We start from the raw sequence: 27078 nt of genomic DNA on the forward strand, positions 1-27078 counted from the left end.
ACTGGAGTGGGTTGCCATTTCCTTATCCACCAGTTCTATGCTATTGCTGCTGCTGCTGCTAAGCCGCTTCAGTCGTGTCCGACTCTGTGCGACCCCATAGACGGCCTCCTACCAGGAGCCTCTGTCTCTGGGATTCTCCAGGCAAGAACACTGGAGTGGGGTGCCATTGCCTTCTCCTTCTCTTTTTGTTAGCAGAATGTCTAAATTTTCAGTCATCACATCTTAATGAATGGGTAAAAAAAACAACAAAATAAACAACAAAAATACTGAAATAAACTCAGTACTAGGACCAATTCAAATTCTTCGAAGAAAAACTGCTATGTCTGAGATGGCCTGTATTCAGTATTGGATTTGAATTTTAGCTCTAACATTTACTAGTTTTGTGGTCTCAGGCAAGTGAGTTATCCTCTATGGGTCTTCTTTGTGAAAAGGGGACACTAATATCTACCACCCTGGGGTGTTGTCAAGATTAAATGAACTCCAGGAATAAATGACTAATACAATCCAGGCACTTTAATTATCTCTGTTCAGGTGGATGAGGAAGACCTCTTTCTCGGATAAAAATACAAGTGAGACCCCTTACGTGTTAAAATGGAATGCTAGCTTGGCCACCTAATAATCTTGTCTCTAAGGCAACTGGATGGTAAATTAGGGCTGCATCCTTTCATTGCCTCATCTGAGAGACAACAAAGATGTACAGATATGCTGAGAAAAAAAGTCCGTTATAAAAATACAATTGACCTAAGAGATCCAAAGAATAATAATGACCCTTTGCCCAGGTTCAAAGGCTCTTAGGAAAGCAAGCTGAGCCAAATGATTACCTTGCCATACCCTAGGTTTCTTCTCTTTCTTTTTAAACGTGATTGAAGTCTGCATTAATATTTTGATCTGACACGAATGTAAATTTTACACAACCATTCCAGTGAAATAAAAAGCTCTGAAAAGTACGTCAAGTCTGAGCTGTTGCAGAAACAACGCAGTGGAACACTTTTGCTCTTTTTAATTCTTTTGTCAAACAGAAACAGCTGATTCTGAATCACCAAGTCAACTCGCAGCTCCATATATTGTCAACTGTCCTTCTGCAGGGTGATTTACACCTCACTAAGAAAGTATGAGAGCTTTAGAGCTGGACCATTATTTATTTTGAAATAATTTCAAACATACAGAAACACTGTACTAAGGGTTTCCATTCATCCTAAATCCAGACTTACCAATTATTAACGTTTTCCTACTTTTTTCCTCTCTCATATTTTTTCATGAACCATTTGAAAATGAGTTGCAGGCGTGATGTCCCCTCAGCATTAAATATTTGACCGTGTATTTCCTAACAAGGACATTTTGTTATATAACCACAGCACAGTTATCAAGGTCAGAAGATTAACATTGATATAATACTATTATCTAATTTATAGCCTTGATTCTAGCTGGGATGCAATTTTGAAATACCTACTAAAAGCTTTTCTTTTTTGGGATAATCTTTGATCAAGGAGTCATTTAGATCAGCGGTCAGCAAACTACAGTTATTTCTAAAAAAGTTTTACTGGAAAACAGCCACACGAATTTGCTTATGTATTGTCTCTGGCTGCTTTAGCATTAAACAGGTGAGTTGAGTAGTTCTGAGCCTTAGCATCTTGCCCACAAAGCTTAAAATATTTCCTATCGGCCCTTTATAGAAAAAGTGTGCCAAACCATGACTTAATGAATGTATGTGAATACATACATATATATACACACAGAGCCATTATATATTTCTCTACAACATCAAAAAATTGGAAAAAGTCCAAATGTTTACCAATAAATGATTGGTTAAATAGATTATAGTACACGGTGGAGTATCATGCAGACATTAAAAAAAAATAACACATGTATTGAGATAAAAATATGCCCTTGGTATATTGCTAAGTTGGAAAAAAAGCAGGTTATAAAATATACAATCTCATTTTATTCTTATTTACAGAACCATGTAATACCTGTGTGTATATGCTTGTATCTATAAAGTTCTTCTTAAAAGTTATTAGTGGTTTCTTTGGAAAGTAGGAATATGGCTGGCTTTTACAGCTTTATTTATAGCCTTCTCTCTTTTTTTTTAATATGGGCAAAAAAAGAAAGCTCATACCAATTTCCAAACATATATCAATTTTATCGTATATAAATTACTGATTTTACTGTTAAAATACACAAATATCCTCCAATTTCACAAATGAGTGTAACAAAAACTAAAACTCTGCTTCATGATACCTACACTTCCTTATGTTCAATGGTTTCCTACTTAGACTTGTGACAACATTCTCATACGTGTGCTAAGTCACATCAGTCGTGTCCAACTCTTTGTGACCCCAGGGACTGTGGCCTGCCAGGCTCCTCTGTCCAAGGATTCTCCATGCAAGACGACTGCAGTGGGTTGCCATACCTTCCTCCAGGGGATCTTTCCGACCCAGGGATCGAATGTGTATCTCATTGTGGTTCCTGCATTGGCAGGTGGGTTCTTTACTACAAGCACCACCAGGGAAGCCCAAAGTTCTGATCAGTTTACAAAAGATAATCATCAGCTGTGATGAGCAATAGCTAGTTGATCTCTATCTTTCTTCTAATAGCCTTTAATAACCTTGTAGATGTTTTTAAAAGTAACCATCTGAAAGTCTTAAAACAATACTATCCCTTCAGGAAGCTATTTCCTTGTCCTCCTCACCTTGTTATAGGAAGAATCTAAAAGAGAGAGGGGGATTTATAAGAATGTACAAAATATCAGATAGCACTAAAGACACTGGTGCAAAAGAGGCGGCATTTGGGTCAAGTTCAATAATAATAGTTACTGTTATAGTTACCATGACACTGGGCTAAGTGTCCAACCATTACTAGTATTTCTTTTTTAGAATTATGAAATAACTTGTTCACTGGCACAGAACTAGAGTGGGAGAACCGGACTTGAAGCCAGCATTCATGGAGACGGCATAGTAACGCAGAGCCCCAGCTCTGGAGTCACACAGCCTGGGTGTGCAGACTGTCTCACCATCTGCTTAGCTGGATGATCCGAGTCAGTTACTTTCTCTCTGTGCCTCAGTTTCCTCATACATAAAATGGAGATGATAATAGTGCCTATCCTTGAAGAGTTGTTATAAGAATTTAATGCATGCGTCTTAAAATCCCTAGAGGCACAGAGAAATCACTGGTATCTTCTTATTGCTCCTAAATACCACTGGACTGAACACATGTGGGCAAGGAGCTGTAATACACTGCAGGATCTCTGATAAAACCTAACACTTTTCTAAACTGTCTATTTCCTAGTTCTGTATCCTGCATCTGAGTGTATGACTCAGAAAATGAGCTATCTGGCTAAGTGGATTTCTATGCGAAGGTGCTACTGTGCCTTGAACAGAATGTTTTAGTTCATGACAAAGTAAGAACTTGGGGAATCAGTTTTACTTGGATCGCGGTGAACTGGAGAGTTCTAATAAAAAAAAACCCCAAACCAGTGTTTAGGTCTCATTAGTATTATTTCCTTAACGTGTTCTCAAAGGCTCTTTAAAAAAATTTTTAGATTCTTACTATTCTTTTGCGAAACCATTCTGCTTCTCTTTATCCTTGAATAAAGAAATCTAAAAACAGAGTGAAGTGAAGTGAAGTGAAGTGAAGTGAAGTGAAAGTCGCTCAGTTGTGTCCGATTCTTTGCAACCCCATGGACTGTACAGTCCATGGAATTCTCCAGGCCAGAATACTGGAGTTGGTAGCCTTCCCCAACCCGGGGATCGAACCCAGGTGTCCTGCGTTGCAGGCGGATTCTTTACCAGCTGAGCCACAAGAGATATTTCAAATGAAGTGTTCAACTTACCAGATATTAAAACTTTGAACAACAGCACTGAAAATATTAAAAACAAATGAACAAAAAACAATAAATCAAAGCAGCACATTTAAAAAAAAATTATCTCCGGACTGACCTCTGACCATCACTGTCCCCTAACACATTACAGGTACAGTGATGTGTACTCAGCACATCCAGAATGAGACCTCCTTTCTCTGCTTCCTTTACCCTCCTCATGGCTCTTGTCTTTCTGGTTTTCTCTCTCATTCTCCAAAACCCTCCATTTTCCAGTGGTATTTGAGCCACTCTGATTCTATTTTCCACTTGCACCATTGTTCTGTTTTAGACTTCCATTACCCTTCACCTCTTCTATTTCAAGTCTTTCCCTTGTCAAATCATCCTTGCTTTTACCCATTTGCTGCCAGGTTTAGTGAACATTTTATTACCTACTATATGCCAGATATTGTACTAGGCATTTTAATATAGAGAATCTCATTTATCTATAGGAGAAGACAACGGCACCCCACTCCAGTGCTCTTGCCTGGAAAATCCCATTGATGGTGGAGCCTGGTGGGCTGCAGTCCATGGGGTCGCAAAGAGTCAGACACGACTGAGCAACTTCACTTTCACGCATTGGAGAAGGAAATGGCAACCCACTCCAGTGTTCTCGCTTGGAGAATCCCAGGGACGGGGGAGCCTGGTGGGCTACCGTCTATGGGGTCACACAGAGTCAGACATGACTGAAGTGACTTAGCAGCATTTATCTACTGGTTCAGTTGGTAAAGAATCTGCCTGCAATTGCAGGAAACCTGGGTTCGATCCCTGGGTAGCAAAGTTTCCCTGGAGAAGGAAATGACAACCCACTTCAGTATTCTTGCCTGGAGAATCCCATGGACAGAGGAGCCGGGCAGCCTACGGTCCATGGGATCACAAAGAGTTGGACACGACTGAGCAGTATTTGAGAGACAAATAAAATACTTGTGAATGAGATAGGTTTGGGGACTTTAAGATCCTCCTGCCAATAAGTGAAACAGCTAAGACTCAAAGTGAGAGCCAAGTCTGTTTAAATCAAGATTGTGCTGACATCAGTTTCATTCTAAAAGCCTCCGTAACTGCTGTCTGGGAGTTAAGTCAAATTTAACATGATCCCACTGCTTTTACTCTTGTTTTGCATGATCTACCTGCATTACCAAATTCTTTAGCCAACCTGGAGGACTCAATGCATGCTCACTCACTCAGTTGCTTCAGTTGTGTCCGACTCTCTGTGACCCTATGGACTGTAACCCACAAGGCTCCTCTGTCCATGGGATTCTCCCATGAATACTGGGAGTGGGTTGCAAGAACACTGGAGTGGATTGCCATGCTCTCCTCCAGGGGATCTTCCTGATCCAGGGATTGAGTCTTTTTATGTCTCCTGCAGTGGCAGGCGGGTTGTTCTTTTTTTTTTTTTTTTAACCACTAGCGCCATCTGGGAAGCCCCCAATGTATCCTAAACATGCTCAAACATTCATACTATTTATTTGAATTTACCCCATGTTTTCCACCCTTAAATGCCCTCCCTATTACATTTCAAAATCCTACATATACTGTGAAGCTTGGCTCAAATGTCACCTCAAAATATTCTTTCCTGGTTTTCCCAAAAGAAAGCTATTTACCCTCCAATGGAACCTTGTAATACTTTATCACGGAACTCTCTTAGAGCATTCATGTGCTAACAGGAATATTGATGCTTATCATGTTGTTGTTGGTCAGTTGCTAAGTCGTGTCCAGCTCTTTGTGGCCCCATGGACTGCAGCAGCCAGGCTCCCCTGTCCTTCACTATCTCCTAGAGTTTGCTCAAATTCATGTCCATTAAGTCAGTGATGATATCTTACCATATCATTCTCTGCTGCCCCCTTCTCTTTTTGCCTTCCATCTTTCCTAGCATCAGGGTCTTTCCCAGTGAGTCAGCTCTTTGCATCAGGTGGCCAAAGTATTGGAGCTTTAGCATCAGTCCTTCCAATGAATATTCAGGTATGTTCATTATATTGCTGATCTTATTTCCTCCTCCTTGAAGGAAAGGACCACATTCTCATCACCTTGCACCTCATGCTCACTTTCCTCTTTCTCATACTCAATGCTTTATACTGACTTGATTTGGAGATACTTCTGTATTTTAACCTAAATTCCTACTCTTTTCACAGGATTTCACAATCATATTAAACACAGAAAACATGAGACAGAAAACTGCATCCTTCATTTCTAACGAAGATGAACTTAAGAGTGGAAATGCTAAATAGAATTTACTACTAAAGCTCAAAGGTATTTAGTTTATTTAAGAAGCCAAATTATAGAGGGTTATATATGGTTAAAATTTCACTGAGTCCCTACTGAATTCATAAATATTATCAAATGGAACTAAAGCAGAGTTTTCATAAAAACTGACATTTTCAAAAAAGCTTTATTTGTTTTAATCTTTCTCTTCCTTTCGACAAGATTAAGACTGTAAATGGCAAATGGTTAAACAGGAGCGCCAAAAAATACCATCTGCAAGGCATCTGGCCTTAAACAAACACACCAAAATGCCAGCTCTGAAGTATCTACCTTAATGTGTTTATAAATTTGTCTCTTATGTTCTTACTTAAAATCACAGTTCTTTAGGGAGCTCTTTTCGACAGTTTGTATGTACACACAATTCATGGACATATAATATTCAGCATGAACTTCTAAAACTCTCCAAAACTAAGAAAGAAGCGAGGCAAGTAAAATTTTAGATCCCAGTCATTTTATTTCAGGATATGTTGAACTACACACATTGGATAAGAAGTTCTGGTATTCTTAATAATGCCATTATACTATTATGTGCCACATGTGTAAATTCCTCACTCTAAAAACCAGGCCTCTTGAATACTGATCAGTAAATCTGTGGTTATCCTTAACCTAAATATTTTTATTTGCTTAAAACATACATCAGAGATAGACTTGAAGGGAGAAAGGAGACAGAAATGTGACTAAGTCATGCTGAAAGTTTGGAAGAAACACTGTGGGATCTAAATTTTACTAGCCTTACTTCCCTTTAAGTTGTGGGGAGTTTTAGAAGCTCTTGCTGAACACAGGGAAGAATTATAATATTATTAGCAGAGGCTAGAGGCTGGAGCATCAAGCAGATTTTTCCAGCAGAAGGTACGAGTATAGTGAGTTTGTGTCCTGTGAGAAGTATGGAGCCATGAAGGCCGCCAATCCTCCTCGTCCCCTCCCAGGACATTCACCGAACGACTGCAAAATACCAGGAATTCTAATAGGTGCAGGACACATAGCGTAAATAGAACAGAACATATTTGTGCTCCTGCAAGGTCTCTCAGCAAGTATGTAGTGTGCAGTGTTACCAGAGACCTTTTAAGTACCCTTCTTTTAGCATCTGATTATCACCAGGGCTATGAGATTTACCTTCACAGACCCATAGACTTAGTTCCTTGACTCCGTAAATTTGATCATTCTATTGTTTACTTTTTATATTTATATTCTTCCATTAATCATTCACCTGCATTTGTCTTTTCAGCTGAAGAACATTAATTTTTTCCCATCCATTTATCTTTATGTAGCTACCTCACTTCCATGTAAACTTTAGTTCTTTCTCCCTAGATTACCTAGCAAATATACATTTGTAGTATTATAGAAAACAGAAATGTACAAACAACTTATTCTGAGAATTTCTTAGCTTTAAAATCAGCATATTCACTTTGTGACACTCACTCTAATGAAAAGCTGTCTTGTTTTGGAGGTACGATATAACTGTCTATTTCTTTAGGGAAACTAGATTTCACATATTTTAGGCACAGTTTGGAATTCTTTCTTACACATTTGTCCTAAGAGCGCGTTCTCAATTCTGTACCTCTTAACGGGGCACATTCTAGAAGTTTAATGATATGTGCAAAGCTGAGTTGCTTTCTCTATATTTGTGTTGTCGGATATAGTCACGTGGTTGAACACTTGAAATGTGGCTAGGATGAATCGTGATCTGTTGTAGTTGTAAAATCTGCACCACATTTCAAAGACTATAAAAAAAAGTCTCCTTAAATTTTATGTTATGCGGAAATGACAATGTTTTAGGTTTATGGGTCAAATAAAAGATTACTAAAACTGTTTACTGGCTAATTTCTACTTTTTCAAACGTGGCTACAAGAACATTTAAAATTACTTAAGTGGCATGCATTTTATTTATATTGGAGAGTGCTATTGTTTGCGAAAACTCGTCAAAGGCCTGAACTCAATCATCCAGGATATTACATCCAATCATTTTTACCGTTTCCCCTTATCCTTAAGGCAAATCTGTGACAAAATATTCTCCTAGTAATTAGATGATTTGGGAACCTATAGTATGGATATTCATCAAAAGCTTTCTGAAAGTTGAGAATGCATTTACTGTTTCCATTTCTTTTATATGTTTGTTAAGCATCTTCATACTAGACAGGAAAGATTTCCATATACATTGCATTTTCTCCCAAATGACTAGCTTCCTTCTACAAAATGCTTCCTGTATTCAGTGGCCCTAACCTTCACTCTGGAAGTAGAAGAAGAATCATTCAGTTCAGTCGCTCAGTCGTGTCTGACTCTTTGCGTCTCCATGGACTGCAGCACACCAGGTGTCCCTGTCCATCACCAACTCCCGGAATTTATTCAAACTCATGTCCACAGAGTCGGTGATGCCATCCAACCATCTTATCCTTTGTCGTCCACGTCTCCTCCCGCCTTCAATCTTTCCCAGCATCAGTGTCTTTTCTAATGAGTCAATTCTTCACATCAGGTGGCCAAAGTATTGGAGTTTAAGCTTCAACATCAGTCCTTCCAATGAATATTCAGGACTGATTTCCTTTAGGATGGACTGGTTGGATCTCTTGGCTGTCCAATGGACTCTCAAGAGTCTTGTCCAACACCACAGTTCAAAAGCATCAATTGTTCAGTGCTCAGCTTTCTTTATAGTTCAACTCTCACATCCATACATGACTACTGGAAAAACCATAGTCTTGACTAGACGGACCTTTGTTGGCAAAGCAATGTCTCTGCTTTTTAACATGCTGTCTAGGTTGGTCATAACTTTTCTTCCAAAAAGTAAGACTCTTTTAATTTCATGGCTGCAGTCACCATCTGCAGTGATTTTGGAGCCCCCCAAAATAAGGTCTAGGACAGTTTCCCCATCTATTTGCCATAAAGTGATTGGCCCAGATGCCATGATCTTAGTTTTCAGAATGGTGAGTTTTAAACCAACTTTTTCACTCTGCTCTTTCACTTTCATCAAGAGGCTCTTTAGTTCCTCTTCACTTTCTGCCGTAAGGGTGGTGTCATCTGCATATCTGAGGTTATTGATGTCTCTCCCACCAATCTTAATTCCAGCTTGTGCTTCATCCAGCCCAGCATTTCTCATGATGTACTCTGCATATAAATCAAATTAGCAGGGTGATAATATACAGCCTTGACGTACTCCTTCCCTATTTGGAACCAGTCTGTTGTTCCATGTCGTTGTAACTGTTGTTTCCTGACCTGCATACAGATTTCCCAAGAGGCAGGTCAGGTGGTCTGGTACTCCCATCTCTTTCAGAATTTTCCATAGTTTATTGTGATCCACACAGTCAAAGGCTTTGGCACAGTCAATAAAGCAGAAATAGATGTTTTTCTGGAACTCTCTTGCTTTTACAATAATCCAACAGATGTTGGCAATTTGATCTCTGGTTCCTCTGCATTATCTAAATCCAGCTTGAATACCTGCAAGTTAATAGTTCATGTACTGTTGAAGTCCGGCTTGGAGAATTTTGAGCATTACTTTATTAGCGTGTGAGATGAGTCCAATTGTGCACTAGTTTGAGCATTCCTTGGCACTGCCTTTCTTTGGGATTAGAATGAAAACTGACCATTTCCAGTCCTGTGGCCACTGCTGAGATTTCCAAATTTGCTGGGATATTGAGTGTAGCACTTTCACAGCATCATCTTTTAGGATCTGAAATAGCTCAACTGGAATTCCATCACCTCCACTAGCTTTGTTCGTAGTGATGCTTTCTAAGGCCCACTTGACTTCACATTCCAGGATGTCTGGCTCTAGGTCAGTGATCACACCATTGTGGTTATCTGAGTCATGAAGATCTTTTTTGTACAGATCTTCTGTGTATTCTTGCCACCTCTTCTTAATATCTTATGCTTCTGTTCAGTTCAGTTCAGTCGCTCAGTTGTGTCCAACTCTTTGCAACCCCATGAATCACAGCACGCCAGGCCTCCCTGTCCATCATCAACTCCCGGAGTTCACTCAAACTCATGTCCATTGAGTTGCTGATGCCATCCAGCCATCTCATCCTCTGTCGTCCCCTTCTCCTCCTGCCCCCAATCCCTCTGAGCATCAGGGTCTTTTCCAATGAGTCAACACTTCGCATGAGGTGGCCCAAGTATTGGAGTTTCAGCTTCAGCATCAGTCCCTCCAATGAATACCCAGGACTGATCTCCTTTAGGATGGATTGGTTGGATCTCCTTGCTTCTGTTAGGTCCATACATTTCTGTCCTTTATTGTGCTCATCTTTGCATGAAATGTTCCCTTGGTATCTCTAATTTTCTTGAAGAGATCGCTAGTCTTTCTCATTCTATTGCTTTCCTCTATTTCTTTGCACTGATCACTGAGGAAGGCTTTCTTAGCTCTCCTTGTTAGTCTTTGAAACTCTGCATTCAAATGGGTATATCTTTCCTTCTCTCCTTTGTTTTTTGGTTTTCTTCTTTTCACAGCTATTTGTAAGGCCTCCTCAGACAGCCATTTTGCTTTTTTGCATTTCTTTTTCTTGGAGATAGTCTTGATCACTGTCTCCTGTATAATGTCACAAACTTCCATCCATAGTTCTTCAAGCACTCTATTAGATTTAATCCCTTGAATCTATTTGTCACTTCCACTGTATAATCATAAGGGATTTGATTTAGGTCATACCTGAATGGTCTAGTGGTTTTCCCTACTTTCTTCAATTGAAGTCTGAATTTGGCAATTAGGAGTTCATGATCTGAGCCACAGTCAGCTCCTGGTCTTGTTTTTGCTGACTGTATAGAGCCTCTCCATCTTTGGCTGCAAATAATATAATCAATCTGATATCAGTGTTGATTATCTGGTGATGTCCACGTGTAGAGTCTTCTCTTGTGTTGTTGGAAAAGGGTGTTTGCTATGACCAGTGCGTTCTCTATTAGACTTTGCCCTGCTTCATTCTGTACTCCAAGGCCAAATTTGCCTGTTACTCCAGGTGTCCCTTGACTTCCTACTTTTGCATTCCAGTCACCCATGATAAAAAGGACATCTTTTTTGGGTGTTAGTTCTAAAAGGTCTTGTTGGTATTCATAGAACTGTTCAACTTCGGCTTCTTCAGCATTACTACTCAGGGCACGGACTTGGATTACGGTGATACTGAATGGTTTGCCTTGGAAACGAACAGAGATCGTTCTATTGTTTTTGAGATTGCATCCAAGTACTGCATTTTGGACTCTTTTGTTGACTATGATGGCTACTCCATTTCTTCTAAGGGATTCTTGCCCATAGTCGTGGATATAATGGGCATCTGAGTTAAATTCACCCATTCCAGTCCATCTTAGTTCACTGATTCCTTGAATGTCGACATTCACTCTTGCCATCTCCTGTTTGACCACTTTTAATTTGTGTTGATTCACGGACCTAACCTTCCAGATTCCTATGCAATATTGCTCTTTACAGCATTGGACTTTGCTTCTATCACCAGTCACATCCCCAGCTGGGTGTTGTTTTTGTTTTGGCTGTGTCTCTTCATTCTTTCTAGAGATATTTCTCCACTGATCTCCAGTAGCAGATTCATTGGAGTCTATATTAAGGCAGATTATCAAGCTCAATCTTTGGCAATTAAACATGGCTGACCTTATTTTGAAGGCTCTTTCACTCAACTTCCATCTCCCCACAGTCTCAAAGTTCTCCTTGCCTCTGGTCTAAAATAATCCACTAACACCACTCCCGAATTGTCTCCTAATTATCAGACTACCACACACAGTCTAATTTTTGTTAAGAGGTAGTGGGATTGGAGGGAACAAGAACAGATCCTATGAGCAAAAAGACTTTGGTTCTGTATATATGGTAAAAGAATCCAGTATTTCGTAGACTCTGAAGTATTACTTATGTGACATATTTGGTTTACATGTTTCTTTTCCTATACTGACAGTTCTTAGAAAGTAGGCATCATCTCGTCAAATGTTTCTCTAATTCTAGTCAAAGTCAAAGTCGCTCGGTTGTGTCCAACTTTTTGAGACCCTATGGACTATACAGTCCATGGAATTCTCTAGGCCAGAATACTGGAGTGGGTAGCCTTTCCCTTCTCCAGGGGATCTTCCCAACCTAGGGATCGAACCCAGGTGTCCTGCATTGCAGGCATTATTTTTTACCAGCTGAGTCACAAGGGAAACCCAAGAATACTGGAGTGGGTAGCCTATTCCTTCTCCAGCGGATCTTCCTGACCCAGGAATCGAAGTGGGGGTCTAATTCTAAGAGTAGGTTAAAAGAAAATGAAAGGGAATCTGATATAAATTATTTATCTCTCAGAATCAAATCCTTTAAAAAAATGAGGTTTTGATAGGGAAGCGGTAGTAGAGAGAAGGAAAAGTACCAATCAAGTAAAACAAAAAGATAAAGTCTAGACTCTAGATGACTTCTGACTTCATGATTTTGGATGTGGCTGATCCTATCTAAAGCCCTTCTTAGAGCAGTGGCCAATTTCAAGTTGCCAGCTGACAACACATAACCCTCTAAAAGGAATACATTCATTCTGATTAAGAGTTTCAAATGATTATTTATGGACTCTCCCCAAGTGGTTAGCAGAATGCTTTTCAGGAATTTATTACTTCTTATTTTTCAGACAAATCTGAAATGTCATGACATCTCCTAATGTCTTTAACGGTTCTCTGCGGCATCTACATACCGGGCTACGTAAGTGCTTAATAAGACATTAGGCGCTGCTGCTTTTCATACTGAACACGCGACTGCAGCAGTAGCTCTCTTTTGCCCACCTACTATACATCCAGAGAAGAGTCCTTGCTAATTCCTCACCACCTCAAAGGAAGACATCGATATTCTTTCTTCCTGTCTGATAGTGACACATTATGTGGATGGACTGCCTTAACAGTTATTTAGATTTTTATCCTTCTACCTCTAATTAGAGAAGGGAAAACTTAAATCTTACAAGAGACAATTGCTATCAAGGGTCTCAGGGCATAGTCTGGTAGACTGGAAGGAGAGGGAATAGGGCTAGTATCAAAAATGTACATTAAAAAGCTTGTCTTAAAAATTCAAACTCCTTTCATATTTTTATTCAAAATGGAGAACAAGGGAAAGCTAGACTGAACAGCCGGGTGCCAAAAGGCCCCCACTGCTTTTCCCTCAGCCCCAGAATTTCCACATTCAGAGGTTCCACAGCTCATTTTCATGGTGCCTTCTTCTCTTCTCCCCAGATGGCCTCAAGAATTTCACGTTGCACCAAGAATAAAACAATGTTTGAAGACTCCAGTGGCAGTTTGGATAACTGATGGAAGAGAAGACATGGACGGCACAGACAGGATAGTAAAGAGAGATAAAAGAAAAGAGTATTTACAGATAACCTATCTTATGTCCAGGAGTAAGGGTAAAGCAAGTGGGTGGTCAAGGATGAGTGAGCTCTAATTCTGGGAGGGTAAGACTCAAGATCTCTCCTTCTTTAAAACCACGTATGTCTAAGTGACATTTATGAGATCTGTTTGCTTTACCATGCACACAATAATGATTATGTGTGATCAATATGTTTAATATGTGTATATGTTAAGTTGCTTCAGTCATGTCTGACTCTTTGCAACCCTATGGACCATAGCCTGCTTAGCTCCTCTGTCCATGGGATTCTGCAGGCAAGAATACTGGGGTGGGTTGCCATGCCCTTCTCCAGGGGATCTTCTGGACCCAGGGATTGAACCAGTGTGTCTTAGGTTTCCTGCATGGGCAGGTGGGTTCTTTATCACTAGCACCACCTGCGAAGTTCCATGTTTAATAGATGTCAGGTTAACTGTATTGTCAATAGAGCTGAGCTATACTGTTGTCTTCATCGTTTCCTACTGAAATATCATGGCCTGAAACTTTTTCAAAATCTGAAAACTCCTTAAATTTGTTCCTTAGTAAAAAAGCAAACTATCATCATCAAACCTGTATAGTGCAACAGACGGAAATAAATCATAAAGTACCCTGCCTCTTTTGGTGCAAGTAAATACATTTTTAGTATTGACACTGTCATCACTTGCAAGATGATCCTCTAATTTTTGTTTAAGCCTAATTTCCAATTTATTCCTCATTCTATCTCATGAGGAATCTTTACTTATTATTTTTAAAGAACAAAGGCTACCATAAAGTACTTCATTTACCCTATGAGCTCTTTTATTGTGCAAATAAGCTAACAAACAGGGCACCGAACTGAGTGTCTGATTTTGATCCAAACTTTCCTCAGATTTCTAATACGGTAGGAAGTAGGTTCTATGCAGGGTATTTATTAAATTATTCTTTTAAATTATTCTCTGACATTCCAAATTAAGAAAAATTTCACAAGACAATTAAGTTCTTTTCTTACTTAAGCCACTATTCATTAGATTTAGCTAGGACTTACACCTATTGCATTACAACTGTTCCACTTCCATCGCCAGCTCCAACATCTGTGCAAATACCAAAAATTCAAAACTTTCCATTTATTATTGATCTTACCCAACTTAAGAGCATAAGGTACATTACACTTTAAAAAAAGGTTTGAAAAACTCAAAGGCATATTTAAAACATGTAATTAAGTTTCTTTCAAATACTTTTTTTAGCACATTTATTTTTTAATGATAAACTTTTTTCTAGCCAAATTTGCAATGTATCTCAAATTATCAAATCCTATTCTCTAATGCTTTACGTAGTCTGGAGAAACACTGTGATTCTCCTCCCTAGGGTTATTGAATTCAGACACATGTGATTTAATGCCTGGAGACACTTCAGTGCTGCTGCCATTTTTGACACCAGATGTAATTACTAACCTAGAATTCCTTCCCCAAAACTACCTATGACATATGCTAAGATCTAAAATTATGACTCAAGATTAAAGTCTCAGTAACCTTTGCTACAAAATATTAAAGCTGTCTAATCGCATATCTTTGCAAGTATAATAAAGGAAACTGAAAATGCCAACAGCAATGGCAAATTAGGACCCTTTCATATCTAGACAAAACAATGCTGGTTTTCACGTATTTATTTATTTGAGAACAAACTGTAAACCTGGCTATTTTCTCTGAGAAGTTGCTTCAAATTGTTTGAGATGTAACAAAGGAAAGGTGGCATGAACAACCACAAGAGAAAGGGGAGGTTTTCCTATAAAAAACTATTTTGACCCTGTCACTCAGTTCAGTTCAGTTCAGTCCTTCAGTCGTGTCCAGCTCTTTGCAGCCCTATGGACTGCAGTCCCATGTCCCAAATCCTATGCTCCTAATTACTTTCACATATTCAAACTCTGGGGGTCAGCCCATCCTCCCTTTTCAGCTTTATTTCTCCCTCCTTTCCCATACTCATTGAAATTACTCTATTCCAAAAGAATTTCACAGTGTTCAATTTTTTTACATAAGAATGTTCACAATTACTACATAGACAAGCTGGCAACAATTCAAAAGTCAAAGGGACATCCATAAAAATACCACCTAACCATTAAAAGTCAAAATTTTTGAAAGCATGGTAATATGTTTATGTACCTGTTTAAAAAATTGAGAACTGTCTTTTTTAAAATGCTATGAAGAATAACAGGCTATTCTAGAAATTCCAAAAAGTACCCTTACTGCTACTGTGAAACAGCTAGGTAATACAGTTCAAAAGTACTTATTCACCAGTATAATGAAGACAAAAGAGAGAGCTTTCTTAAATACTGGCTACCGAATAATAATCATAGGATTAGTTATACTGCCACCAAGAGTTAAATGTGAACAGCTAAATATTTAACTTATTAAACACAACTTTAAAAACACAATAATTTATTCCTGCAAAAAACTACTGATGTACTAAACAGATCTTACCTTAAAACAGACTAAAAGTAACTTTGGAGCGGTCTGGGGTACCAAAAGCACTCTTGGAATTTTATTATTCAGTTCAGTTCAGTTCAGGTGGTCAGTCGTGTTCGACTCTTTGCGACCCCATGAATCGCAGCACACCAGGCCTCCCTGTCCATCACAAGCTTCCGGAGCTCACTCAGACTCACGTCCATCGAGTCAGTGATGCCATCCAGCCATCTCATCCTCTGTCATCCCCTTCTCCTCCTGCCCTCAATCCCTCCCAGCATCAGAGTCTTTTCCAATGAGTCAACTCTTTGCATGAGGTGGCCAAAGTACTGGAGTTTCAGATTCAGCATCATTCCTTCCAAAGAAATCCCAGGGCTGATCTCCTTCAGAATGGACTGGTTGGATCTCCTTGCAGTCCAAGGGACTTTCAAGAGTTTTCTCCAACACCGCAGTTCAAAAGCATCAATTCTTCGGTGCTCAGCCTTCTTCACAGTCCAACTCTCACATCCATACATGACCACAGGAAAAACCATAGCCTTGACTAGACGGACCTTTGTTGGCAAAGTAATGTCTCTGCTTTTCCATATGCTATCTAGGTTGATCATAACTTTCCTTCCAAGGAGTAAGCATCTTTTAATTTCATGGCTGCAGTCACCATCTGCAGTTATTTTGGAGCCCCCCAAAATAAAGTCTGACACTGTTTCCACTGTTTCCCCATCTATTTCCCATGAAGTGATGGGACTGGATGCCATCATCTTCATTTTCTGAATGTTGAGCTTTAGGCCAACTTTTTCACTCTCCTCTTTCACCTTCATCAAGAGGCTTTTTAGTTCCTCTTCACTTTCTGTCATAAGGGTGGTGTCATCTGCATATCTGAGGTTATTGATATTTCTCCCAGCAATCTTGATTCTAGCTTGTGCTTCTTCCAGCCCAGCATTTCTCATGATGTACTCTGCATATAAGTTAAATAAGCAGGGTGACAATATACAGCCTTGACGTACTCCTTTTCCTATTTGGAACCAGTCTGTTGTTCCATGTCCAGTTCTAACTGTTGCTTCCTGACCTGCATACAAATTTCTCAAGAGGCAGATCAGGTGGTCTGGTATTCCCATCTCTTGAAGAATTTTCCACAGTTTATTGCAACTCACACAGTCAAAGGCTTTGGCATAGTCAATAAAGCAGAAATAGATGTTTTTCTGGAATTCTCTTGCTTTTTCCATGATCCAGCGGATGTTGGCAATTTCATCTCTGGTTCCTCTGCCTTTTCTAAAACCAGCTTGAACATCTCGAAGTTCACGGTTCACGTACTGCTGAAGCCTGGCTTGGAGAATTTTGAGCATTACTTTACTAGCGTGTGAGATGAGTGCAGTTGTGTGGTAGTTTGAGCATTCTTTGGCATTGCCTTTCTTTGGGATTGGAATGAAAACTGACCTTTTCCAGTCCTGTGGCCACTGCTGAGTTTTCCAAATTTGCTGGCATATTGAGTGCAGCACTTTCATAGCATCATCTTTCAGGATTTGAAATAGCTCAGCTGGAATTCCATCACCTCCACTAGCTTTGTTCATAGTGATGCTTTCCAAGGCCCACTTGACTTCACATTCCAGGATGTCTGGCTCTAGGTCAGTGATCACACCATCGTGATTATCTGGGTCGTGAAGATCTTTTTTGTACAGTTCTTCTGTGTATTCTTGCCACCTCTTCTTAATATCTTCTGCTTCTGTTAGGTCCCTACCATTTCTGTCCTTTATCGAGCCCATCTTTGCATGAAATGTTTCCTTGGTATCTCTAATTTTCTTGAAGAGATCTCTAGTCTTTTCCATTCTGTTGTTTTCCTCTATTTCTTTGCATTGATCGCTGAGGAAGGCTTTGTTGTTATCTCTTCTTGCTATTCTTTGGAACTCTGCATTCAGATGCTTATATCTTTCCTTTTCGCTTCTCTTCTTTTCACAGCTATTTGTAAGGCCTCCCCAGACAGCCATTTTGCTTTTTTGCATTTCTTTTCCATGGGGATGGTCTTGATCCCTGTCTCCTGTACAATGTCACGAACCTCAGTCCATAGTTCATCAGGCACTCTATCTATCAGATACAGTCCCTTAAATCTATTTCTCACTTCCACTGTATAATCATAAGGGATTTGATTTAGGTCATACCTGAATGGTTTAGTGGTTTTCCCTACTTTCTTCAATTTTATTATTAATAAATCCATAATATCTCAGTATATGCTTAGTAAACTAAATAAACCTTTTTTTTTTTTTTTTTAACAGTCTGAGGGTCCCTTTAGGACACTGACTTTTTTTTCCTTCTCTATTTCAGCCATAAAATTCTGGGATTCTATTTTCATTGTGTAACTTCATGGGCTTAATGAAGAAATTTTGTAGACAATATCTTGAATAAATGTTCTAAAATCTTTAATAGACTACTAGATTTATGCAAATTCCTAGAAGCAAGACATAACTGCTACTAAAACTGCTATGCAGAACATTCAAAAACACTAACTCAACTTTGAAAACAAATTAGCTAATAACTAGTGACAATTTTTACTCATTTAGGAACCCAAAGAACACAGACAAGTCCAAATAAAACATAATGAGATTAAAGCACTGTTTTTATTTTTAATTATAGCACTTAAAATATTTTAAAAATGCTTTTACAGTTTTTTCAAACTCTTTGCAATTTAGGTGACAGCTTCTTTTGAGAGAGATCAAAAAAGGAACCAGAACTTTCACACACCAAATCAGATCTGATCAGTCGCTCAGTCATGTCCGACTTTTTGCGACCCCATGAATCGCAGCACACCAGGCCTCCCTGTCCATCATCAACTCCCGGAGTTCACTCAGACTCACGTCCATCGAGTCAGCGATGCCATCCAGCCATCTCATCCTCTGTCGTCCCCTTTTCCTCCTGCCCTCAATCCCTCCCAGCATCAGAGTCTTCTCCAATGAGTCAACTCTTCGCATGAGGTGGCCAAAGTACTGGAGTTTCAGCTTCAGCATCATTCCTTCCAAAGAAATCCCAGGGCTGATCTCCTTCAAATTGGACTGACTGGATCTCCTTGCAGTGCAAGGGACTCTCAAGTCTTCTCCAACACCACAGTTCAAAAGCATCAATTCTTTGGCGCTCAGCCTTCTTCACAGTCCAACTCTCACATCCATACATGACCACAAGAAAAACCATAGCCTTGACTAGACGGACCTTTGTTGGCAAAGTAATGTCTCTGCTTTTCCATATGCTATCTAGGTTGATCATAACTTTCCTTCCAAGGAGTAAGCGTCTTTTAATTTCATGGCTGCAGTCACCATCTGTAGTGATTTTGGAGCCCAGAAAAATAAAGTCTGACACTGTTTCCACTGTTTCCCCATCTATTTCCCATGAAGTGGTGGGACTGGATGCCATGTAGGTCCCAAATCCATTCTCTTCTTTCCATTGCCTTGGCTACCACCTAGTTAAAGTAGCCAATGCCTCCCCTAAATGCCTCTTAACTGATCTGATCTCTCTGCAGGTTTACCCCTGTCCTCTTGTGATTCTTTGTCTGTGCAGGCAGACGAGTATCAAACCTCTCCCTGGGACAGCACAACAAAAACAGGGTCTCTTGTCTTGAGATACAAGAGACTGTTTCCCCAGCAGCTAACACAGTGCCTGGTACAAAGTAAGTGCTCACAAAATATCCGATGAATCAATGAATGAATGAATGCTCTGAATGTACATACTTTTCAATGTTTTCAGAATTATTTCCCTCTGATCCCACAACTATGAAACAACTAAAGTTATAACAAGAAAATTAGTCAAACAAGGTTTTTGATGCAAGCAAGCAATTAATATCATAGCTTTATGTGATTCATTTTATTATGGATGCATTACAAAAAAACAAATAAGAGCTGTTCATAAGTATTTGCAAATGACTAAAAATAACTCGATACAGAAATATTAAAAAAACAGTTATAGAATATAAACTTTATACAGATGTAAAACTAAGCAAATTTATCTTACCGTCTTAATAGAACTCCTTTGCTTTTCTTCCCAAACACCAGTACTCAGTTCAAGTGTGCAATGAATATTTGCTTCAGTGTCATAAGATCCAAAAATAAGTAATCTGAAGTATAAAATAAAATATAGGGACTATTATACCAATTATATGTATTAAACTTTTTCTTCCTGATCATTATACCAAAAGTTAATAAATTACTCTGTTAACAGAGGAAAAAATTTAATTAAACGCTTGGTACATGCTCTAGTAGAAAAGTGAAATAAAATGAAAAATCAGATGAAACTCTAGGACACACTGTTTCTAAGCAGCTTATTCAAAGAAAGTAGTATCTATTCATGAGGTTAAAAAAATTGACCAGACATCTATACATAGTAGCAAATGCTATAGATTTTCAAATCAGGCTGCTGAATTTTAAATATAAGTTGCAAAGTGATGCATATATACAGTATGATGCCATCTCTGTAAAAATTAAACACACATAAAATAGTATAATATAGTTGCTTATGAACGCGCGCGCGCACACACACACACACCTCTCCATCCACTAATGTGACTTGGGCAAATTATTTAACTTCTCGAAACTCATGTCTTCCTCTGGAAACTTCAGGCCAAAAACAGAAACTTACCTCTTAGAAGCAGCTGTTGTGAGAATAAGAGACAATGCACATAGGCATTTAGCATAGTGTTTAGCAAACAGTCTGGAGAAAGAAATGGCACCCCACTCCAGTACTCTTGCCTGGAGAACTCCATGGACAGAGGAGCCTGGTGGGCTGCAGTCTATGGCATCTCAAAACGTCAGACAAGACTGAGTGACTACCACTTAGTGAACAGTCAGTGCTCACTATAGGTTTACTATTTCTATTACGGTGAAAACAACTGTGACAGAATAACTGTGCCACTTAATTTTACTGTTTAATATTTAGATCTAAAAAGGAAATCTTGGATCCAATCTTGCGATGATATAAAGCAGTTTTTCTTATTGAAGGAAAAAAACGTTACCCACATGTTCAACTTCTATATTACATATCTCCTAAGTCAGAATGTAAGTCTGCCAATGTGTTTTAGGAGTAAGTTTGCAAATAGCTTTAGCATTAATCACCATTTTGATTGTTACTCTATTACTTTATCTCTACACAAAGATCATAGGGACAGGAGTAAGATAATGAAAGAAAAGTGGATAAACGACCTTATAGTATTAAGAGAAAATTATGTCCTAAGGTTGGAGAACTGAAGAAAACCATGCCCATACCTCACAAACTCGTTTAATAAACTGAAAAGTCAGAATAAACTCATAGCAAAAAAGTTCCTAAATTTAAATAATTTTTAATCTTAAATGGAAATTTAAACTTACTACCTAACAATTTATTGCCAAGAGCATTAAAAATCTTCATAATTCAAAAATACTAGGCTTAAAAATTGAGAATTTTCATTCAGCAAAGCTCTGCTGCCACCATCTGTTCAAAAGAGCAAACTACCTGAAGGATTTACTGTCGATCCAGAGAAGGCTATGCACCATCTGCTGCTGCTGCTGCTGCTAAGTCGCTTCAGTCGTGTCTGACTCTGTGCGACCCCATAGACGGCAGCCCACCAGGCTCCCCCGTCCCTGGGATTCTCCAGGCAAGAACACTGGAGTGGGTTGCCATTTCCTTCTCCAATGCATGAAAGTGAAAAGTGAAAGTGAAGTCGCTCAGTCATGTCCGACTCTAGCGACCCCATGGACTGCAGCCCACCAGGCTCCTCCATCCATGGGATTTTCCAGACAAGAGTACTGGAGTGGGGTGCCATTGCCTTCTCCAATGCACCATCTAGTACTCCCAAATTCTCAACAAGTATTACAGGATTCAGGAATGAGAAAGCATAATTCTTGCAATCCTTCCCTAAAACCATAAATCATTCTATATTTTTGACAACACTTTAAAAAAATTTTAAAAACATGTAATAAAAAGTAACCAAAAAGTAAGCCATAGAAATAAATGTCTGATAAGAAATAAATTTCTTTTTTGTTTCAGAAAATAAATTGCTGATAAGAAAACATAAAAGCAAACATTTGTGACCTTAATCAGGCAACAATTTCTTAAAACAGGAGACCAAAAGCACAGGTAACAAAAGAAAAAATAGGTGAATGGAACTTTACTGAAATTAAAATTTTTCTCCTTCAAAGGATACCACCAAGTAAGCAAAGACAATCCACAGAATGTGCAAATCAGATGTCTCATAAGGACCTATTATAACCCGATTGAAAAATGGACAAAGAATATGAATAGACATTTATCCAAAGAAGATATGCGAACAGCCAATCAACACATGAAAATATGCTCAACATCATTAGTCATCAGGGAAATGCAAATTAAAACCACAATGAGATACACTTCATACCCACTAGATGGCTAATGTAAAAAGAGAGAAATATGGGTGAGGATATGGAGAACCTAGAATCCTCACACATTGCTGGAGGGGTTGGAAAATGATGTACTCACTTGCTCCTTAAAAAGTTAACATAGAATTAACATATATGACCCAGAAATTCTACTCCTAGATATATAATCAAGAAAAATAAAAGCATACATTCACACAAAAACTTGACATGAATGTCCATGATAGCATTAGTCACAACAGCCAAAAAGTGAAAACAACCCATATGTCCGTGAGGTCATGAGCAGGTAAATAAGATACGGCATATGGCATATACACACGATGAAATATTATTTGGTAACAAAAGGCAATGAAGTGATGATACATGCTACAATATGGATAAACCCTGAAAACAAGGTAAGTGAAAAAAGCCAGTCACAAAAGACCTCGTACTGTATGGAATGTCTGCTGCTGCTGCTAAGTCGCTTCAGTTGTGTCCAACTCTGTGTGACCCCATAGACGGCAGCCCACCAGGCTCCCCCGTCCCTGGGATTCTCCAAGCAAGAACACTGAAGTGGGTTGCCATTTCCTTCTCCAATGCACGGAAGTGAAAAGTGAAAGAAGTCGCTCAGTCGTGTCTGACTCTTAGCGACCTCATGGACTAAAGCCTGCCATGCTCCCCCGGTCCATGGGATTTTCCAGGCAAAAGAGTACTGGAGTGGGGTGCCATTGCTTTCTCCGATGGAATGTGTGGAAATAAGCAAATTTACAGAGGCAAAAGTAGCATCAAAGATCACTGATCATAGATCACCATAACAAATAATAATGAAAAAGTTTGAAATACTCTGGGAATTAACAAAATATGACATAGACACAAAGTGAGCAAATGCTGTAGGAAAAAATGGTGTTGACAGACTTGCTCAATGTAGGGTTGTCACTTAATGTAGGGTTGGCACAAACCCTCAATTTCTAAATGTAATATTTATGAAATACAGTAAAGCAAGGCGCAGTAAAACAGGTATACTTGTGTATCTCTACTGCTATTTCATGTAGTAAAACTATTTTCATGCTTCTGATATCTGAATAGTTAAAGAATTTGAGAAAATTAAGTACAAACCCGGATGACATAAAGCCAACACTGTGTTAAAATGCCAGACTCCAAAATATTTCAGTGTGATGTTGGTATGCTATACACTTACATATGATACCTTCAACAAAAGTGAACTGTGAAATGAACTGTGGTGAGAAAAATAGAATTCAACAGACTATTGGTTACATAAGGTCTGGGGGAAGAGAACTAGGGAGAATAGGAATTGACTGCTACTGAGTGTGGAGCTTCTGCGACAGGGACAAAAATATTGTAAACTCAGACTGTGGTGACAGCTGTACCTTCTCCCTCTGAAGCAAGTGTCACTACTTCCCTTCAGGTCCTGGAGGAGAAACACTGTCTTGAACTTTATAACCTCTAATATTAGAAATAACCAATACTTGACCAAGTCAAAGTTCAATGAGATCATAACTCACCTAGACTCAAATTCTTAACATTCCTTGGCTGCTTCTGCCTACACCACCCACGTATTCTGTCACTCACTAAATCCTGCCCTAGGTATACCCTTTGGCCCTTTCGTTTCTACTAATACATGTATTTCAAGAACTTACTTCCTCACTTTTAACCTATAATACCTCTTAATTTGTTTCTGGGCCTTCAATTTCTCTTACCACGCAATGCGTACTATAAACAGCAATTTCTGAAAACAAGTGTTATCTTAATGTCACCTTCAGGTATCTTTAATAAGTTCATCAGAAGCACTTGATTGACAGTTATGGCATCATGGTCAAAGGGAGGGAAAATTCAGATATAATACTCTTGAATTTTTATTTTTCTGACCACAGTTCATTTCACAGTTCACTTTTGTTGAAAGTATCATATTTAAGTATATAGCATGCCAACATCACACTGAAATATTTTGGAGTCTGGCATTTTAACACAGTGTTGGCTTTATGTCATCTGGGTTTGTACTTAATTTTCTTAAGTTCTTTTGCTATTCAGATATCAGAAGCATGAAAATAGTTGTTTTACTACATGAAATAGCAGTAGAGGTATACAAGCATACCTGTTTTACCATGCCTTGCTTTACTGCTCTTTGCTTTACTATATTTTGTAAATATCACAATTTTTAAAATTGAGGGTTTGTGACAACCCTGCATTGAGCAAGTAAGTCTATCAATACCATTTTTCCTACAGCATTTGCTCACTTTGTGTCTATGTCACATTTTGTTAATTCTCAGAGTATCTCAAATTTTTCATTATCATTATATTTGTTATGGTGATCTATGATGAATGATCCTTGATGCTATTATGTAATTATTTTGGAGCACCATGAAGAAGGCAAACTTGTTTGACCTTAAAAAAATCTGTTAATGTACCTTTTATTTCAGTTGAACAATGCAGTGATGGTTTCAAGTGGAGAGAGAAGGGACTCAGCCATACATATACATGTATCCAGCAATGGCACCCCACTCCAGCACTCTTGCCTGGAAAATCCCATGGGCGGAGGACCCTGGTAGGCTGCAGTCCATGGGGTCGCTAAGAGTCAGACACAACTGAGCAACTTCACTTTCTCTTTTCACCTTCATGCATTGGAGAAGGAAATGGCAACCCACTCCAGTGTTCTTGCCTGGAGAATCCCAGGGACGGGGGAGCCTGGTGGGCTGCCGTCTATGGGGTCGCACAGAGTCGGACACGACTGAAGCGACTTAGCAGCAGCAGCAGCAGCATTCTTCCCCAAACTCCCCTCCCATCCAGGCTGCCACATAACACTGAGCAGAGTTCCATGTGCTAAACACAGTAGGTAGTTGTTGATTATCCACTTTAAACATAGCAGTGTGTTCGGGTTCATTCCCAACTCCCTAAGTATCCCTTCCCCCTGGCAACCATAAATTCATTCTCTTAAGTCTGCGAGTCTCCTTCTGTTTTGTTAAGATCATTTATCTCATCTTTTTAGATTCCACATATAAGGAATGTCACATATTTTTTCCTTCTCTGACTTACTTCACTCAGTATGACAATCTCTAGGTCCATCCATGTTGCTGCAAATGGCATTATTGCATTCTTTTTAAAGGCTGAGTAATATTTCATTGAATATATGTACCACATCTTATTTCATTCCTCTGTCAATGGACATTTAAGTTGCTTCTGTGTCTTGGCTACTGTAAATAGTGCTGTGGTGAACACGAGGGAGAATGTATCCTTTCTCATCATGTTTTTCTCCAGGGATATGCTGGGGAGTGGGATTGCAGGGTCATATGGTAGCTCTATTTTTCGTTTTTTAAGGAACCTCCATACTGTTCTCCATAGTGACTGTACCAATTTACATTCCCACCAACAGTGTAGGAGAATTCCCTTCTCTCCACATCCTCTCCAGCATTTACTGTTTCAAACTCAATTGACTTTTGAAAATAACAACAAAGGATTTAGACTATTACATAAACTTTACTGGTAAAACAGTGGCAGGATTTTAGAGCACTGACTCCAGTTTTGACAAAAGTTCTGCTGTGAATAAAATACTATCAAGCAGAACTGCTACAGAGAAATCGTCTATGAAAGGAAGACTCAATCAATGCAGCCAATTTCTCTGTTGTCTTATTCTAAGAAATTACCATGCCATCTCATCCTTCAGCAACCACCACACTTGTTAAGTCACAGGAGCCGTCAACATTAAGGCAAGATTATCCACCAGCAAAGAGTTTATGACTTGCTGAAGGCTCATATGATGGTGAGCATCGTTTGGTAATCAAGTCTTTTATAATTAAGGTATGTACATTTTTCTAGACATAATACTATCACACACTTAACAGACTACAGTACAGTGTAAACATAACTTTCACATGTATTGGGAAACCAAAACATTCACGTGATTTGCTTTATCGTCATGTTCATGTTATCGTGGTGCTCTGGAACTATGCTTATACAATTACTAAAGAAACAATACTATTTCCAACACAGCAATCTCAGGGAAGAGGAAGCAGGGCAAGAAAAGAATACCTACGTAAACCTAGGGCAAGTGAACTCCAAATTTAGGATCTTCTGAGAAGCCTGCTTCTAGTCAGAAGCAACCTAACTACAGGAAGATCCCTTATTATACCCCAGAGAAGTGTACAGAAACTAAGGGAAACATCATTCAATTACTTTATTTGTCTCTTACTGCTAGAGGAACATAAACAGTTAAATAAAAACAGGCATAGGCATAAGATCTCTAGGAATTCAGTTCATCTTGTGGAGTTATATGTCCAAATTCAGAGTTACAGACCATTACCGTTATAGATCTACATAGCTTTTTAAAAAAACTCTTAAGAATAATATTCAGCAACAGTGCCAAGTAATTCTGTTTTTCAACAGCTCACTTTGAGTGGAAGTTTTCCCTTAAACAAAATTATATATCTCATGTTTGCTCTAATTTCCTTTTATCTCTCCTCCAGCCTTTATATAAATGATGCTTCATTATTAATACACATTTCTACATCTCAAGATCTTCCTGAAAAGGTAACTTAAAAAATGGCTTGCCTTCAAACAGATTTAAAAAAAAAAAAATCCAAAATTTATATACTTCTAACACAATATGAAAAATTTAAGAATCAAAATTTTCTTCAGCAAGCTAAAAAAGAACAAAAAACAAAAAAACACAAAGACTATGAAGATAGAATGAGTGAAGGATTTTGAAGTCAAACAAACCTAGCTTCAAATTCCAGCTATGTGGTTTTAAGCAAGTAACTTATGGATCTCAGTTCTTCAGATATATTACTAATCTCATGAAGATGTTCTGAGGACTGAAATAATGAATGCAAAGTGCCTACTATATATATATGTATATATATTGCAGATAATAAGTAAATGCTA

General features: G+C 38.7%; 1 protein-coding gene across 2 annotated transcripts in view; it reads right to left on the minus strand.

The window, feature by feature from the left end:
- Positions 1-27078, minus strand: part of PDZD8 (PDZ domain containing 8) — an 82452-nt gene that overhangs the window by 19740 nt on the left and 35634 nt on the right. For both annotated transcript variants that reach the window (XM_055560717.1, XM_055560716.1), the window contains one exon: positions 19832-19934. In XM_055560717.1, the coding sequence (XP_055416692.1) occupies positions 19832-19934 (103 nt within the window). The remainder of the gene's footprint in view (positions 1-19831; positions 19935-27078) is intronic.

Source organism: Bubalus kerabau, chromosome 22 (genome assembly GCF_029407905.1).
Source record: "Bubalus kerabau isolate K-KA32 ecotype Philippines breed swamp buffalo chromosome 22, PCC_UOA_SB_1v2, whole genome shotgun sequence".
Taxonomy (NCBI): Eukaryota; Metazoa; Chordata; class Mammalia; order Artiodactyla; family Bovidae; genus Bubalus; species Bubalus kerabau.